This window comes from Vombatus ursinus, unplaced genomic scaffold (assembly GCF_900497805.2).
Source record: "Vombatus ursinus unplaced genomic scaffold, bare-nosed wombat genome assembly UNPS02010394.1, whole genome shotgun sequence".
In the NCBI taxonomy this organism is placed as follows: Eukaryota; Metazoa; Chordata; class Mammalia; order Diprotodontia; family Vombatidae; genus Vombatus; species Vombatus ursinus.
The window spans coordinates 6,243,666-6,261,790 of NW_020950172.1; the positions used below are offsets into that span (position 1 = coordinate 6,243,666).

General features: G+C 42.2%; 1 protein-coding gene across 1 annotated transcript in view; it reads left to right on the forward strand.

The window, feature by feature from the left end:
* The window catches only part of MOV10L1 (Mov10 like RISC complex RNA helicase 1), a 69,748-nt gene that overhangs the window by 2,434 nt on the left and 49,189 nt on the right, over window positions 1-18,125 (forward strand). The window contains exons 2-10 of the mRNA XM_027854350.1: window positions 5,365-5,549; window positions 7,023-7,182; window positions 9,224-9,336; window positions 10,981-11,165; window positions 12,619-12,765; window positions 13,050-13,294; window positions 14,020-14,179; window positions 16,599-16,793; window positions 17,667-17,781. Of these exons, the coding sequence (XP_027710151.1) occupies window positions 5,365-5,549; window positions 7,023-7,182; window positions 9,224-9,336; window positions 10,981-11,165; window positions 12,619-12,765; window positions 13,050-13,294; window positions 14,020-14,179; window positions 16,599-16,793; window positions 17,667-17,781 (1,505 nt within the window). The remainder of the gene's footprint in view (window positions 1-5,364; window positions 5,550-7,022; window positions 7,183-9,223; window positions 9,337-10,980; window positions 11,166-12,618; window positions 12,766-13,049; window positions 13,295-14,019; window positions 14,180-16,598; window positions 16,794-17,666; window positions 17,782-18,125) is intronic.

Sequence of the window (18,125 nt, forward strand, 5' to 3'; positions counted from 1 at the left end):
CTGTGCTCATGCTTCCAAGGTCACACAATTGTGCTGACTGTGTTTATTACCAGTTTACATAATACAGCCTCAGGCCGTCACTGCAGCTTTGCAGTGCTTTATTTTTTTGGTATTACTTTTGTCAGTGAATAAGAAGCTATTTTTTCTTCTGTAGGGAGAAAGAGAATCAAATCTGACACTTCTCGCTGGGTAACCCTGGGCAAATTCACCTGTTTGTCTCAGTTTCTTCAACTGTACATTGGGAATAACAGCACCTTGCTCTCAGGGTTGTTGTGAGGATCTGTTGAGAGATTTGTAAAGTGCTTAGCATGGTGCCTGGCAAACAGTAGGTGCTTAGTAAAGGCTTATTCTCTTCCTCCCCCCGCCCCGTGACATAGATATCTCCAGCCTCCAGTCTTTCCCCTAATCTCTCGCCCTATATCACCAACATTTTTTATTCTTTTTTAAAAATTTTATTTATTTGTTTTTAGTTTTCAACATTTGCTTCTATAAGATTTTGGGTTCTAAACTTTCTCCAACTCCCTCTGCTTCCCCTTCCCCAAGACGGTGTGCAATCTGATGTAGGGGTTACGTGTACAATCATATTAAACATATTTTAAACATATTTCCACATAATTCATGTTATAAAGAAAAATTAGAACCAAAAGGAAAAACAATACTTCGATCTGCATTCAGACTTCATAGTTCTTTCTCTGGATTGGATTGCACTTTCCATCTTGAGACTTTTGGAGATGTCTTAGATCCTTGCATTGCTGAGAACAGTTAAGTCTATCAGAGTTGTTATTGCACAGTGTTGCTGTTACTGTGTGCAGTGTTCTCCTGGTTCTGCTCACTTCACTCAGCATTCATTCATATGAGTCTTTCCAGGTTTTTCCAAAGTCTGCCTGCTCATCATTTATTATGGAACGTTAGTATTCCACTAGATTCATATACCCCAACTTGTTCAGCCATTCCCCAATTGATGGGCATTCTCTCATAAAGAGCTGCTGTAAATAGTTTTGTTCATGTGGGTCCTTTTCCCATTTCTTTGGGATATAGACCTGGAAGTGGTATTGCTGGGTCAAAGAGTATGCACATTTTTATAGCCCTTTGGGCATAGTTCCAGATGGCTCTCCAGAATGGTTGGATCAGTTCACAACTCTACCAGTAATGCACGTGTTCCGATTTTCCCACATCTTCTCCAACATTTATCATTTTCCTGTTTTGTTATGTTAGCCAATCTGATAGGTGTGATGTAGGTAACTCAGAGTTGTTTTAATTTGCGTTTCTGTAATCAGCAGTGATTTAGAGCATTTTTTCATATGACTATAGATGGTTTTAATTTCTTCATGTGAGAACTGCCTGTTCGTACCCTTTGACCATTTATCAATTAGGGAATGACTTGTATTCTTGTAAATTTGACTGAGTTCTCCATATATTTTAGAAATGAGGCCTTTATCAAAGACATTGGCTGTAAAAATTGTTTCCCAGCTTTCTGCTTCCCTTCTAATCTTGGTTGCATTGGCTTTGTGCAAAAACTTTTCATTTTAATGTAATCAAAATTATCCATTTTGCATTTAATAATGTTCTCTCTCTCTTGTTTGATCATAAATTCTTCCATTCTCCATAGATCTGACAGGTAAATTATTTCTCGCTCTCCTAATTTGCTTATAGTCTCACCCATTATGTCTAAATCATGTACCCATTTTGACTTCATCTTGGTATACGGCATAAGATGTTGCTCTGTGCCTAGCTTCTGCCATACTATTTTCTAATTTTCCCAACAGTTTTTGTTAAATAATTAGTTCATATCCCAGAAGCTGGAGTCTTTGGGTTTATCCAACAGTAGATTTCCGTAGTCATTGACTGTTGTGTCTTGCATACTGACCCACCACTCTATTTCTTAGCCAGTACCAAGTAGTTTTGATTACCGCTGCTTTATGATACAGTTCTAGATCTGGTATGTCTAGGCCACCTTCCATTGCATTTCTTTTCATTATTTCCCTTAATATTCTGAACCTTTTGTTCTTCCAGTGAATTTTGTTATTTTTTTCTAGCTCTATAAAATACTTTTTGGTAGTTTGATTGATGTGGCACTAAATAAGTAAATTAGTTTAGGTAGAATTGTCATTTTTATTATATTAGCTTGGCCAACTCATGAGCACCTGTCATCAACATTTCTAAGTAGGTGTCCTGAAGACATCTCAAGCCTATCATGTTCTCAAAATGGAATTAATTATTCCCCTACCTACCATTCCCTCTTTTAAACTTCTCTGTTTCTCTTAGAGGTACCTCCATTTTTCTGGTCTTTCATCAGTGTTAAGTCTTTCACCTGTTTCTCCCACCTCCAAGATCAACTATAAACCCCTTTATGTGGCCTTTAAAATTCTCCCTAACCTAGGGTCTTCCTACCTTTCTGATCTTACATTTTCCTCTTCCCCATAGGCTCTGAACTGATCTGCTTTCACTCCTCAGACAGGACACTCCCATCTTCCATCACCATGCTTGAGCACCAGCTGCCCCCTCCCTTTCTGGAATGTTCTTTATTCTCACCTCCACCTCTTAGTTTCCCTGACTTCCTTTAAGGCTCAGCTCAGATCCCACTGGCTCCAACAGTCCCCTCATGGTCCTTCACCTGCTAACGCAGCTCGGTGCCCCTCACTACTCTGGCACATAGTAAGCGCTTAATGAATGTTTCTTGATTCCTTACTGCCTTCCCACTCCCACCCCAATCCAAACTTGGCAAACGTTGTTTTACATATCTTACATCTGACCTTTTCTCCGTGCTCACAAGGCCTCATCACCTCTCACCTAGAGTATTCCAAAGGCCTCCTGCCTCAAATCTCTCCCCATTCCAGTGTACCCTACATACAGCTACCGAAATGATCTTCCTTAAGTTCAAATCTAACCCTTGGATAAAATATAAACTCCTGGCTTTTAAAGCCCTTCTCAACCTATCATTCCAAAATCATGATGCCTTACTCCTGTTTCCACGATCTGTGATCTAGTCATACTGACCTCCACCCCATTGCCCATCCCCATGCCTTGACATTCACTGTCTATCTCTCCTTCCCTCCTCCTAATAGAGTTACTGACTTTCACATCACTGTTCCTTCAAACACCACGTTTTACATAAAACCTTTCCTGACCCCTAGCTGCTAGAGCTTCCCTGCCTTGAATGTATTCTCTTTATTCTATGTGTACCTAAGTTTGTATTGATTGTCTCTTCAGAAGAATAGAAGCTCCTTTGAGAGCAGAGATTGTTTCATTCTTTTTATTCTAAGCCTAAGTACAACCTCAGTTTTCTCATCTGTAAAATGGAGATAATAATAGCCTCTCTCTCACAAGGTTGTTGTGCTAGTCAAATAAGATAATATTTATAAAGCTCTTAGCACTGTGTGGCCCATAATAGGCACTGAGTAAATATTTATTTCTTCCCGACTCCTCCCCCCCATTATCTCCTTTACTAGCCCCAAGCTGTCTGAGCTGTGTCATTCAACCAAACAATTTTAAGCACTTTGGCTCGTTGGGGAATATATCAAGTTTAAATAAGACAAGAGAAGTCCCTGATTCCTTCCCTCTTTGAGTCAACAACCTAGCACACGCTCTGGCCCTTTGTTCACATTGTGCCAAATGCTTAACCAAAATTTAGCACAACTGGTCAGTTTTTTTGGTGTCCTTGAAACTTTCACACAGAGCCTCGCCCAAATGAAATGAATATTTCCTTGAGATTTCTCAGAACTTTTCCTAGACCTCTTGGTGTTTATTTTTACTCTCCCATATAGCAGTTATTTGTGTCAAATCAACAAACATTAAGCACCTACTGTATGCCAGACACTGTACTTTACATTCTGAAGATGCAAAGAAAGGAGAAAAAAGTCCCTGCCATGAGGAGCTCTCAGTCTAATGGAGATGAAAAGAAGCAAACAATTGTGTGTAAGCCACAGGTGGTACAAAGGAGAAATTGGAGATGATCTCAGAGGGAAGGCACAACAGGGGGACTGGGAAAGGCTTCCCGGAAAAGGGGGCCATTAGCTGGGATTAGATGAAAGCCAAAAGTAGAGGGAATTAGAGAGAGCATTCCAAGCATGGGAGAAAGTCAGGAACGATGGGAGATAGAAGAACAGCCAAGAGGCCCGTGTCACCAGATTGGCAGGTCTGTGGAGGGGAGAAAGGTGTTCTCTTTCCCTCAATTAGAAGAAACTCCTTAAGAATGAGATCTGTCATGGCTATCTTTGAATTCCTGGTAACTTCATTGGTTAGCACAGGCCCAGAATGATTTGCCTTCATCACTTCCTCCACCTTCTACGAGCCAGGCAAGTCAGTTCCTAGCATCCTCACTGATACCTGGATAGTGGACGTTCCCTCAGCACAACTGCCCATTTTCCATGCTAGATACCTGGTGTATGTCTGGAAGGTATCCAGTTGTCATTAGACCTACCCTGGGTCTAGCTATATGACACCCCTCCCCACCAGAGTCTGTCTGAGTGATCTCTCTAGAGAAGTTCTCTGCCGACCATTCTTTCTCCTTTGAGATTCTTAGATCCCAGCACAGGTGACATTGTTTATGATGAGCACTTCTGCCAGGTCATTAAGAGACCTTTTCACTGCCACAGGACTCTAATCCGGAGTCTCCTGCTTCCGAGTCTGTCATTCCTATGAAATCATGTAATCTCATTTCAAAAACATCCAGCTCACCTTGTTTCAGGACCAAGAGCCCGCACGCGGTTTCTGTCCTTTTCTGTTTATACCTTAGTTGGCTTTTTTCTGATGTTACACCTGCCTGCCCTTAACCTTGCTGTGTCTTGGTCCTTTCTCCTTTGTATGACTTTGAAATAGAATTGTTGTTTTTTTGTGTCACACTGGAGGTGTGAGAAGCTTTTCAAGATACATGGAACAGGGGCAGCTCCATAGGAATCAGGAGACAAGGTCTAGTTCTTACAGTCACAATCCCTGCCATGTATGTCATTACACACACACACACACACACTGGGGTGTGTCCAATACAGTGAATGCCTGGCTTAGATTCATTCATTCAGTGAGCATTTATTATTACTCATTAGCTGGAAGTCAAAATTCCCTAATCTTTGTCATCTAGATATTTCAGCCGCTTATTATGGGTGGTAGTAATGACAGTAGCTGACAGATGATGCTTTAAAACGTTTCGCATCCATTATCTTATCTGAGCCTCTTAACAGCCCTCACAGGTAAGTACTGAAAGCATTGCTATCCCATGTCAGGTGACCTGCCCGTGGTCATAGGGTTGCTCTCTTCATTTCACTCTCATTAGGCCAGGTCTTTCTACAGTGGGGCTTACTTTCATTTCTGATTTTCATTGTTTGTGATTAATTTGTGATTTAAACATTCTGCTTCCTCATCTTGTAGGTACCACCAAGCTGAAAACTGTTCAGGGAGTTGTGACCAGATACTGTAGTGATTATGGGATGATTGATGATCTGGTGTGCTTCACTAGCGATGTTGTCACCAGCAGCGTGCCACTGAACGTTGGCCAGGAGGTGACCGCCATCGTGGAAGAGGATAAGATATCCAGTGGATTGAAGGCTATCAGAGTGAGTTGAATGACTGGAAGTGGTTTCGTTTCTTTGCACACTGAGAGGGTTTCAGTCTGAGGAAGAGGTGGGCATTCTCTGCCATGCTTCTCTTGGTACTCTCCTCCACTCTTTAGCTACACCGTTGAAAGTCTGTGTGATGCCAGGTGTTGTGCTTAGATTGTATTTAGAATCCATGGGCCACGAGGTCATGACAATCCCCAAACTCTGCTTTGAGGTAACATGGCCTGGAAGACTGTTGTGGCATTTGGGAGGTGGAGTAAGGGGCGAAGTACTGATAGGTTGTGTTAATAAATTAACTGAGTTAATAAACATAACTTCTCTTGCTGCCCTGTAACTTGCTTAAGGTAAATTCTATTGTCAAAAGAAGCTATGGGAACTGCGAGCTTTCTGAATCATCCACCAGTGCCAATCTGAGCTCTTTAAACTTGAGTTGGTGTTCTCATGAGTTTGGCTTTAGGGAACTGACCTCCTGTACTGCATGAGGCACTCAGCACTTGGCCAGACCATTACCAAACACCAGCTCTCTGGCCCCTCGTTACATCCATGTCAAAGGTGTGCCGTGCCTTTTGGGAGTTTAGGATCAGCTCCACTTCCTAGGGAGGCACCAAAGTAGGGTTTAGGTCAAGGATGTGGACCTGAGGCATTTTGATCACTTGGGAAGGATTGGGGGGAAATGTCAGATCCTCCTTCATTGCGTGTAGCCAACACTTTCTGAGTGCCTGCTCTGTGCAGAATGCTGTCCTGGCTGCTGGGGGAGAGCCAGAGATGATAGAAATAAGGAACAGAGCTGGCATCCTGGTAGCGGGGCAGAACATACACAAAGAATTTTAAAACCAGACAGAGATTTTCTTGAAACTGAATTGAATGGAGCCAGAGTTTGTTGTACTTTGTGGGGGGGAAATGCCATCTTATTTCCATAAATTTTCAGGGCATGCCCTGTTCATCTGAATTGCTTCCTTCAGTGCTTTACGCAGCTAGGTTCACTTAGTATTAGGAAAACTCAAATTAGAATCCTGCCTTAGACCCTTAAAGCTCTGTAGTCCTGAGCAAATCAGTTACCTCTGTCAGCCTCAATTTTCTCATCTGTAAAGTAGGAACAACAGTACCTCCCTCAAAGGGTTTTTGTCAGGATCAAATGAGTTAACTGATGGAGTGCTTTGGAACCTTACAGTTATAACTACATAAATGTTAGCTGCTCTTCCTAGTACCGTGTGCCACAGGCATGCTTCATAAATGCATTTGTTGTCAGAACTTGGACTTTTGGTAGATCAGCTAACAAGTAATAAAGTTGTACTTTTCCTGTCAGCCCCTTGTACCTCAAGCACATGTTCAGTAGTCTGAAGAAATTTAACCACTTCAGGACATTTTGTGTTCATTAGTCATTTAACAAAAATAATCTCTTATTCCCCACCCTACCCTGACTACATTTTGAACCCCCAGAATATAGGGCTCAGTGTGTTTGCCTTGCAGGTTGAAGCTGTCTCTGATAAATGGGAGGATGACAGCAAAAATTACTGTGAACTTCCAGATTCCAGTACCAAGATTTTGATTGGCTGTATTACTTCTCTTGTTGAGGATGCTGGCTACATCAATCAGACAACCTACTTCTCCATGCAGGATGTTTGTGAAGGTATGGATTGTACTTTTTTATTTAAAAAAAAAACTGATTTTCCATGTGTTTAACATTCCCATTTTAAAGTGGTAATAAGTATCGGTTAAGAGAGACGCAAACCAGGGCGTTCCAGAATTGGAATCATGCTGTCAGATGAAGCAAAAACAGGCAGACATCCACACCACAAAGCGATAAACAAGGATATTAATAAGCTGAAAGGAAGTGGTCAAAAACCAAAAATTAGTATTAAACTATTAAGCTCCAAATACTTTTGCATCCAAATTCTTAAAGGAAAAATTAACTAAATCACAAGAAGGCATAGTAATGCAGTAATAGCAAGAAACCTGAATGTCTGTCCGTTTTAGACAAAGCTAACAAAGACACAAGGCAACATATAGAATCAGACAGAAGTGCTGGAGAAGCAAGTTGAGAGGCTTATGGTGTCTTCTGAATGCAACTGCTCAAGAATAGTATGTGTTTCTTAACATTACATGGAACTTTTACAAAAATTGTCCCTGTATTGGGGCATAGAGATTTTGCAAACCCATAATACCCTTCATAAGAGAAGGGGGGTAGTGCAGAGGAATTAGAAAGGGAAAACAATGTTTTCCTCTACATTTTTTGTGGGCTGTCAAAATCCTTTAGCCTGTGCCTAAGGCCACAGGTTGTACAAGCCTGCTTTAATCCTAAAACAGCATTCCTGCTCCTGCAGTTAGCTGTTCTGTGCACCCAGACTACATGCCCTCCTGTGGTCTCCCACAACTATGCCCTATAAGAATCCCCTTCTCCCTTTCCTACCTGTACATCCCTGTCTGAATAAGACGGTGTGTTGTCCCAAAATGCAATTTCTTGATGCTAAATAAATGCCTCACTTTATTTACTGATCACCTAGTTAGTCTGAGTTTTTGTACGGGTTGATACCAGGTATGTTCACTCCTTCCCTTTTCTCATGGCTCCCACTCCTGACTTTTTTCTGATTCATTCCCCAGCAGCCTCCTTAGTCTGGAAGATGCGATGCAGGTGCCTTCTCACCTCTTCTCCCCCTCCACCTTGACTTTTTTGTCTTCTCCTATTAGAGATCTTGAGTTCCTTGAGGTCAGGGACTGTCTTTTTGTTTTATTTGCATTGCAAGCACTTAATACAGTGCCAGTAAATGCTTAGGAAATATTTTTTGACCTCTTGATATATGGAAACTACCCCTCTCAGGCAGCTCCTGTTTTCTGGTGCCATGGAGATCCAACAGATCGGCATTCAGGAGACAATTTTAAGCACCTCCTGTGGGCAGAGTTCTGTGCTAGATACTGGAGGAGGTAGAAATTTTATATCAGACACATCCTGGCCTCATGGAGCTCATAAACTACTAAGGATACGTGAAGCATAGTTAACTGTAGTGCAGAGTAATCTGTAAGTCTATTATAGAGGAACAAAAATGTGTTCTGTCTCTCCCTCCACTGCAGTACAGCCTTCCTCTTCCATACATTTAACCTTTTTTATGTGGTGTGTGCTGAGAATCAAGAAACTTGGGGTCAGATTATTAGTCGTGTGTCCACAAACAGATCCATTAACCTTCTGGCACTTCTGTTTCCAGTCTATAAAATGAAGAAACCAGTTTGGATAATCTTTGAGGCTCTTTTCAGCTCTGATATTCTCTGTATCTTGTTTATTTGGGTCAAACTTCCTCCTTCTTCTCCCAGCCAGTTACTTTGGGAGTAAGGGTCAGCTTACCTGCTTGGAAAACGTCTCCACCATACCTTCCTGGTATTATGAACACAATAGCTTATAAAAACCTTTTATAAATTTCAGAATGGGGGCCGCTAGGTGGCGCAGTGATTAGAGCACCAGCCCTGGAGTCAGGAGAACCCGAATTCAAATGCGGCCTCAGACATATAACACTCACCAGGTGTGTGACTCTGGGCAAGTCACTTAACCCCAGTTGTCTCGCTAAAAAACAAACAACAACAACAACAAAAAACAAAAACAGATTTCAGAACGAATGCTGTCGTTAAACCGTTTTACAGTGATGGAATTTTAAAATACATGTATTTTTCTTAACTTGTAGGTTTTGAGCCTTGTAAAGGTGATTGGGTACAAGCTGAATATTTCATTAAGCCAGCAACATGGAACAGTGAGGCAATTTCTGTGAAGCCACTAAGATACAAACGAGTAGATCAGGTAACTAAACAGTCAGTGCCCTCAAGAAGCTGACACTCTCCTGCTTAAGACTGGAAAATTGCTGAAGGGAAATAGAAAATTGGGAAAGAATTTTTACAACCAGTCTGTCTGATAAGGGCCTCATTTCTAAAATATATAGAGAATTAAGTCAAATTTATAAGAATACAGGTCATTCCCCAATTGATAAATGGTCAAAGGATATGAACAGGCAGTTCTCAGATGAAGAAATTAAAGCCATCTATAGTCATATGAAAAAATGCTCTAAATCAGTATTAGAGAAATGCAAATCAAAACAACTCTGAGGTACCACACCACACCTATCAGATTGGCCAACATGACAAAACAGGAAAACGATAAATGTTGGAGAAGATGTGGGAAACTTGGAACACTGTTGCATTGTTGGTGGAGTTGTAAACTGATCCAGCCATTTTGGAGAGCAATTTGGAATTATGCCCAAAGGGCAATAAAACTGTTCATACCCTTTGACCCAGCAATAGCACTTCTAGGGCTATCTCTCAGAGAGATCATACAAATGGGAAAAAGACCCACATGTACAAAAATATTTATAGCAGCTCTTTCTGTGGTGGCAAAGAATTGGCAATTGAGAGGATGCCCATCAATTGGGGAACGGCTGAACAAGTTGTGGTATATGAATGTAATGGAATACTCTTGTGCTATAAGAAATGATGAGCAGGCAGACTTCAGAAAAACCTGGAAAGACTTGTATGGACTCATGCTGAGTGAAGTGAGCAGAACCAGGAGAACGTTGTACACAGTAACAGTCACGTTGTGCGATGACTAACATGGATAGACTTAGCCCTTCTCAGCAATTCAAGGATCTAAGACATCTCTAAAGGCCTCATGATGCAAAATGCCATCCACATCCAGAGAAAGAACCATGGAGTTTGAATACAGATCAAAGCAGACTATTTGCCATTTTTTTTTCTTCTTTGGTGTTTTGTTTCCTCTTTCTGGTGGTTCCTTCTATTCTAATTCTTACTTACAACGTCACTAATGTGAAAATATGTTTAATAGAAATGTATATGTATAGCCTATATCAGATTGCAAGCCGTCTTGGGAAGGGAGGTGGGGAGAGAGGGGGAGAAAAATTTAAAACTCAAAAGCTTATGGAAGTGATGGTTGATAATTCAAAATAAATTAATTAATAAAAAAAGACTGTAAAATTGCTGAGCTTCCATTCAACTATGAGACTCCTTGAAGTTAAGAAGAAGCAGATTTCAGTTCAATATATTATATTGGTCAAAGAATAACTCCTTCCAATCCAATATGGAAGAACTACCAATAATTTCCATTGTCCCAAAAATGTAGTGGCCTGCTGTGATTGATCCTAAGTCTTCTGTCACTATGATTATTCAAGCACAGGTCCTTCTGATAGTTTTAGAGGCAAATCATGAAATTGAACAGGCATTCAGATGAGAGGACCTCAGAGAGTCCTTCAAATACTAGGAATTCCATAATGATTCTAGTCTAATTTCCTGAAACCCAGTTCTTCCCATCCCACTTTCTCTGGCACCCTCTCTTTTAGCCTTAGATACTTTGAAAGAAATGAGCAAATGGACGTCTAATAGCTGGTCATGTTACAAGTATTTGGTGTGACTTTTCTTTCCATTCTAACAATTGCAGGTTTGCATTTCCAGTCTGTGTGGAAAAAATGGGGTGATTGATGATAGCATCTTCTTCACTCTGGATTCCCTGAGACTTCCTGAAGGATATAAACCCCAGAAGTCTGATTTGGTCAATGTGGTGGTGGTGGAGAGTAACCAGTCGTGCTACATCTGGCGAGCCCTCTGCATGGCTCCGGTGGAAAGGTAAGAATAAGCAGCAGGCCCTGTTTCTCCCTGAGGGCTTCCCTGCTAGTTGGGAGCCCTTTCCATTCAGTTGGGTCAGCAGTCATTACGCTGCCAAGCGGTGTTCTAGGCGGTGGAGAGACAAGAGTTCCTGTTCTTGAGGAGCTTATGTTCTATAAAATGTAATATCCATACAAGTAAATAAATGAGAAGTCTATCCAAGGGCATCAAGAAAGGTCTTCTGTAAAGGGTAATACTTGAAGGCCCTTGAAGGGGGCTGTGGATTCTGGGAAGAAAAGGAGGACACTTCTTACATGTGAGCCAGATGGCCTGTGCAAAAGATGGTGAGGAGCCAGAATGTCTCATCAAGGGAACAGCAGGTGGGCTGGTGTGGCTGCAATGTTGAGGGTACGTAAAGGTGAAGAGACGTGAGGTCAGTCTGGAAAGGACCACGCTGAACATGAGAAAGGCAGGGAGCGACATGGTCAGACCTGTGCTTGAGGAATTTCCGTTTGGTCACTGGGTAGGGGATGGGGTGGAGAGAGAAGAGAAGAGAAATGTGGAGATCACTTCAGAAGCTCCTGAAGTAGCCTATGAAACAGTGACCAACATGACAGCCAAGGGGCGTCGATGTAGGAGTGGATTTGAAATGCTGCTGATAGCTGGAAGGTCTCTTCTAGATGGGAGATTAGGGTGCTGCCCACCTGCCTGCCCAGGCTTGGGCGTTCCAATCACTGAACATTCTTTAATGTGCCGTTTTGTGTTAAGTGACTACAGGAAAACACTAAATGAAAGCAAGATCGGTTTTGGCAGGAGATAGGATGAGGCTAGGATAAAAAGACATGGATAATGATGAAATTTTCTTTTCTTCACTTTTTGAAAAGAAAACCATTTAGCCTCTTGTGGGAAGTGTTTCATGTCATTTTGTTCTTCAAAATACATTTAATGGTGGGGCAGCTAGGATAGAGCCCTGAAGTCAGGAGGACTTGAGTTCAAATCCGGCCTGAGGCCAAACACTTGACACTAGCTGTGTGACCCTGGGCAAGTCACTTAACCCCAATTGCCTTTGGAAAAAAATACATTTAACGAGTAAGCATATGTAACCTTATAGCTTCCCAAGCTATTGCCACTAAATGACATTGAAGTCACATTGTGTTTTCAGGATGCGCAGTCCCTTTGAAATGTGCAGGCTGTGCCCCAATCTTTCAGCCCTTCATTGTCTGAGGTCGTTACATTTCTTAGACTCTCTCATACAGTCTAAGTTCTCATAAAAATGGTGAAAGTGGAGGAGGGCCTTGTGTTTTTATTTGGACAGGTGAGCATTGAGACTCCTTTAGAAAGCCTTGTTGTCTGGCAATCTTAAAAGAGTTTTTGTAGGTTAGAGAACTAAATCTAAGAGATTGGGCCTGGTAGGAGCTTGTTTTTGTTTTTAAAACTAGTAAAATTTTATTATGTATGTTGGTGATTTCCTCAGAGAATCTCATATCATCAGTGAAGTTGAAGTTGATGAGTCATGTGGAACCCAACTCTTGAAAAACAAAGGAGGTCTTGAAGTTACAAAAATGACAAATTTTGGAACCCTAAAGGAGGGAGAAAGTAAAAATATGATCATCTGGATTGAGTAAGTTTGTTATTTAAAAATTATATAGAATATAAGAATTTCCCAGCAACATTCACCATTACCTGTGTTTGCATTTTTATTTACCATATTCCATAATAATAATAATACTCACCTGACAGTTGCTTCTTTTTGTATCTAAACAAGGCCAAAGGCATTCCACATTGACCTTTCTTCAGTCAGATACTTAGCAGAGGCAAGTCTCAGCTTACAGTAACACTGTGTGTTTAGTGATAGAAATTCTGTGTTTGCAATCCTGTGTTCACAGTTAACTCTCTTTATTTCAGGAATAAAGGAAATGTGCCCCAATGCTTAGTCAGCTGCAGGCTAGCGGGCTGGGAAAAATCGAAACAGTTTCGATTTCAGATGCCTGATGCAGATCAAAGTTGCGCAGTAGTAACTTCCATTTCTTCTGTGCCTGTCAAAGAAAGTTGTTCAGAGGAGGATACTAGTTCACTGTCTAGCTGTGATAAAGAGGTAATCTGCCAGTCATTGGAGAGCAGTTCTGTGGACTCCAGTGAACGTTCTCTAGGTACAGTCTTTGTCTTCTTATCATTTAATGGAATGTTGACTGTTGCTTTGTTCGTGGTTTTGTTTGTTTTGTTTTGTTGTGTTTATCAAGTTCCTAACTAAGCATATTTCTCTAAGGCACATATTGCAGCACAAAATACACCAGAGGAGTCTGAATTCTATAGCCCTTTTCTATCCTTTGCTAGGGAGGATGCTGTTTGGGAGGCGGTCCCCCATTCTGAGATCCCTCGAACTTGTCTTAATCCAACTCCCCAGAGGAAAATAGAATCAGCTCTTTGAATCTTGGAGATTTTGTTTGATCCTAGTTAAAATTCACTCCGTAAACACAGGCAGACGCAAACAGTTTCTTGTCAGTTATTTGCAAAATGTGAAGGCAGACAGAGGTCTATTCCAAATTGTCTTCCTCCTGTTCTAATTCCTCCCCCCTCCCCCCACACTTCTCTTAGGAAGAATTGTATGTGTGGGGTGCCCATTTCAACGAACAGACCCTAAAAAAGCTATGAACCTGTCTCAGCCTCATCTTCTGCATCTCCTCTCCTGAATCTTCCCTACCTAGGAAGTCTGTCCAGAGTTGCTGGAAGTCTTCCTCCAAGTCTTTGAGCCGAGCAGTTCAGTGACTTAACAACACTTTGAATACTACAGGTTTTTGGTAGGCCAGACCCATGTTTCTCTATTAAGGATGTAAAGTCTTCTAAGAATGTCTTATGATGGTTCGTCCAATTTTAGATCAAGTCCTTACTATCCCAGATGAGCAGGCATCTTCAGAAGCACATGGACAAAAGGAAACGGACACGTTAGAGAAGCTGGGTACAGGATCTGAGCACAGCGACCAAGTACCAATCCCTCCAGGCAAAAAGACGTTCATCGTGATTGCGTGTGATGCCAGGTAGATGGTTAGGGGTTGGGAGGGTTAGAAAAGACCTGCCCTCTGCTCACGGGGCTTGGATGAGGTGGCAGTCGACCGCACCGAAGGACAGCCAGGCTTTGCTGTCTGCTTGCTGCTTTGACCTACTCATGTAGCCTCGGAACCTTGGACCCGCTCATCCGCCATGCTTCAGCACCTTTAGGCCTTACTTAGTGTGAGCATGAGAGCAGGGACTGTCTCATTTTTCTTGATTGTATCCCAAGCGCTTATTGCAGGGTTTGACACATAGAACACATTTAATATATGACTTTTCATTCATTTACTCATACTCATTTACTTACCTGTGAGTTTTAATGGGGCAGCCAGGTGATGTGGTGGATAATGTGTGAGACCTAGCCTCAGATCTGGCCTCAGACACATATTAGCTGTGTGACCCTGGGCAAGTCACTTAACCCTCTTTACCTCAGTTCCCTCATCTGTGTAATGAGTTGGAGAAGGAAATGGCAAAACCACCTCAGTATCTTTGCTAAGAAAACCCCAAATGGGTCATGAAGAATTGAACACAACTTGGGACAACAGAGTTTTAAAAGGAATGTGCAAAATGTTACATTAAGGTCCAGGAAATTGAGTCCCCAAGTAGAAGATGAGGGGGTGCATGGTTGAGCAGTTGGTGGGAGTCAGCAGTGTGATAACGCAGCCCAAAGAGCCAAGGTGACCTTGGCCCTCATGAAGAAGCAGCGGCCTCATGAGGTGCTCATCCCGCCGTGCTCGGCTCTGCCTTGGCCTGGCTGCATCGGGAGCCCTGGACACTCCATTTCATAGAGATGTTGGAAAGAGGAGCAGAAGCAGAAGGATGATGAGATTGGAGGAAGAGTGACTGAGTGAACTGAAAGGGGCGAGGGAGAAATTCTCTTTCTTTTTAAGCCTCAAGGATGTCAGCAGAAAGCAGATCAGGCCTGTTTTGCTTAGCCCGAGAGCCAGTGCATTGGTGGGAAGTAGACAAGAAGATATTGAGGCTTGATTCCCAGCAGTGAAGGCTTTGCCGAAGTGGGGGAGGGGGCCTGCCCTGGGGAAGCGCTTGGGTTCCCCTGCACTGAGGCCTTCTCAACAGAGGCTGGATAGTCATTTGTCAGTTGTATTACAGATGGGGGTTGGACTCGATGTCTGCTTAAAGTCCTTTTTAATCATAAGGGACTTATATTGATAGAGGGCACAGGGTGAGTTGAAGATGAAGGGGTGATATCTGGAGAATAAAATTAGGGGGTGAAAGAGGATTATACTGGGAGAAGGAAGGGAGAGGTAGAATGGGGTAAATTATCTCGCATAAAACAGACAAGAAAAGGCTTTTACAGTGGAGAGGAAGTGCAGAAAGGTGAGAGGGAATAAGTGAATCTTATTTTCATCAGATTCGGCTTAAGGAGGGAATGACATACACGCTCAGCTGGGTATGGAAATCTATCTTACCCTACAGGAAAATAGAGGGAAGGGGATGGGGGGGGGTGATAGAAAGGAGGGGGTAATCAAAAGCAAACAATTCTGAGGAGGGACAGGGTTAAAAGAGAGAATGGAATAAATGGGGGGGTGGCGGGATAGGATGAATGGAAATATAGTTAGTTTTTCACAACATGACTACTATGGAAGTGTTTTCCATGACTACACATGTATAACCTGTGTCGAGTTGCTTGCCTTCTCAATGAGGGTGGGTGGGGAGGGAGGAAGGGAGAAAATTTGGAACCCAGAGTTTTAAAAACAAATGTTAAAAATTGTTTTCACAAGCAACTGGGAAATAAAATATACAGGCAATGGGGTAGAGAAATCTATCCTGCCCTACAGGAAAATAGAAGGGGGAGGGTATAAGAGAAGGGGGGGAGATGGAAGAGAGGGCAGATTGGGGGAAGGGGTATTCAGAATGCACGCCGTCTTGGGAGGGGGAGGGGAGAGATGGGGAGAAAATCTGGAACTCAAAATCTTGTGGAAGTGAATGTTGAAAACTAAAAATAAATAAATTAAAAAATTACTTATAAAAATGAAGTCCTTTTCAACTCTGAAATACTGTGATTTTGTATGGGGAAGAGGTGGAATGAAGTCATCTCTTTTGGAATTACAGTAACGGTATCCCCATGAACCTAGATTTCATTCTGCCACAGTAAGCATTCAGACTCGCTGGTCATATTACACAGTCCCCAGACAAAAGACTTTTGTTTCCTCATGTATTCAGCAAACATTTTTAGTTACTGAATAATATGTTAACTGCAGAGACAACCTATATTTGAAATGTTTCCTTTTAGGGAACGAATTAATTGCTGTCTTGAATATTTTAGTTACTATGCAATAGTATCCTTGAAAACTGAGAAGGACCTTTCCTGTTATGCCTGTATCAGCGTACATTTGTACACACTCACTGAGCAATAAGCAGATTTTATTGTCTTACTTTTTCAAGAAATCCTGGCCGCTGCATGGACCTCCTTTTGCTTTGTTTTTCTGATTTCGTTATTGGGCGTTACATTGAAGTTAATGTAGTAAGTGAAGAAGAATTACTCATAGCTGTCACAGAGCCATTTTCTTGGAAAAAGTCTAAAGCCATCCTTCCTCTGGCATCCCCCAAGACAACAGTGGTGGTGACAACACAGAAAAGGTATTGGAACAAGTGTGTGCTCAGCATGTGGTGTTCTTTGTTTAGGAAAAGTCTTGCTGCTCACCTGCCCTTAGGGGGAGCTGTGTCATAGATGGAGGGATCCAGGACCGTGTGAAGCAGGCAGGCCCCACCGTGAGTCTCTGAGCACCGGCCTCCAGTGGCCTAAGCTATAAGTGACAAACTGTCGATCCCTTCCCTTAGGTCCCAATGCTGATGTCGTCTCATCCAGCTGCCTCCATGGAGGAGGAGGCCACTCTCCCTCCAAGCCCATTGTCCAGGCGGCTCACGCCTGAGGAGAGGGGCTGTCATGGTGCATGGCCAGTCAGTGTGGGGTAGGACGTCTGTGCCACAGGTGCCAAGGTCCTTGCTTTGTGAAACACTGTTTTTTGTCTTCCATTTGCTCCTGGTTTTTCATTCTTGTTTCTGTAGGAGCAGGGGCTGGACTCAGAGTCAGGAAACCTAGTTTCAGATTCTGACTGAAACTTACTAGCTGTATCACTTTGAGCAAATCAGAAACCCTCTCCGAGTCTCAGTTTACTTATCTGACAGTGGGGTTAGTTATACTGCTGTAGCTGCCTTTCAAAATTGTTTTTGAAGAAAGTGCTTTGTAAACTTTAAAGTTATTTAAATGTGACCTATTATGGACATGTAAATCCCTATGCCCATTGATTATCTTTTTGTTTTTTTAGCAGGAAATTTAGGTAAATCATGCCATTTCTTAACAGTCAATCTGTTACACATTGTAGTAAATATTCTTGAGGAATTTGGCTAAATTTGGGGGTTATAAAGGGGTAAATTTCATTGAAAATAAATACCCTTAACATTATAAGAATAGGGATGTTTACTTATTAATTTTATTGATTTATTTTTAAGGAACCTAAGAAGACAGTTGCCAAGTTTCCTCCCACAATATCCCATACCAGATAGACTAAAAAGATGCGTGGAACAACAACTAGACATATTAACTTTTCAGCCACTGCTTGCGGAGGTAAGAAAAATGAAGCACTACTTGCCAGTACCCCCTGACGTATGTTTTCTTCCATCTCACGAGGCAGCCCCATCTGACAGTGTTCCATCTGTGCTTGAAAGGTTTGGTGCTGAACCTTTGTGCCAGCCCTTCTGGGGCCTTTGCTGAGAGGCTGAGCTTTGGGTGAAAAGGGTCGAAAGTCCTTCAGGTGCCTTTAGGAACTGTTCAAGAAGGAGCTGCTGGAACAGCTCTGGGGCACGTTCTCCTTTTAAGAGGGCATTTGAGTAGTGACATCACAGGCAAACAATGATTTAAAATGTTTAAATGCAGCTCTTCAGTTCACTTATAAGTGTGAGTTACTGTGT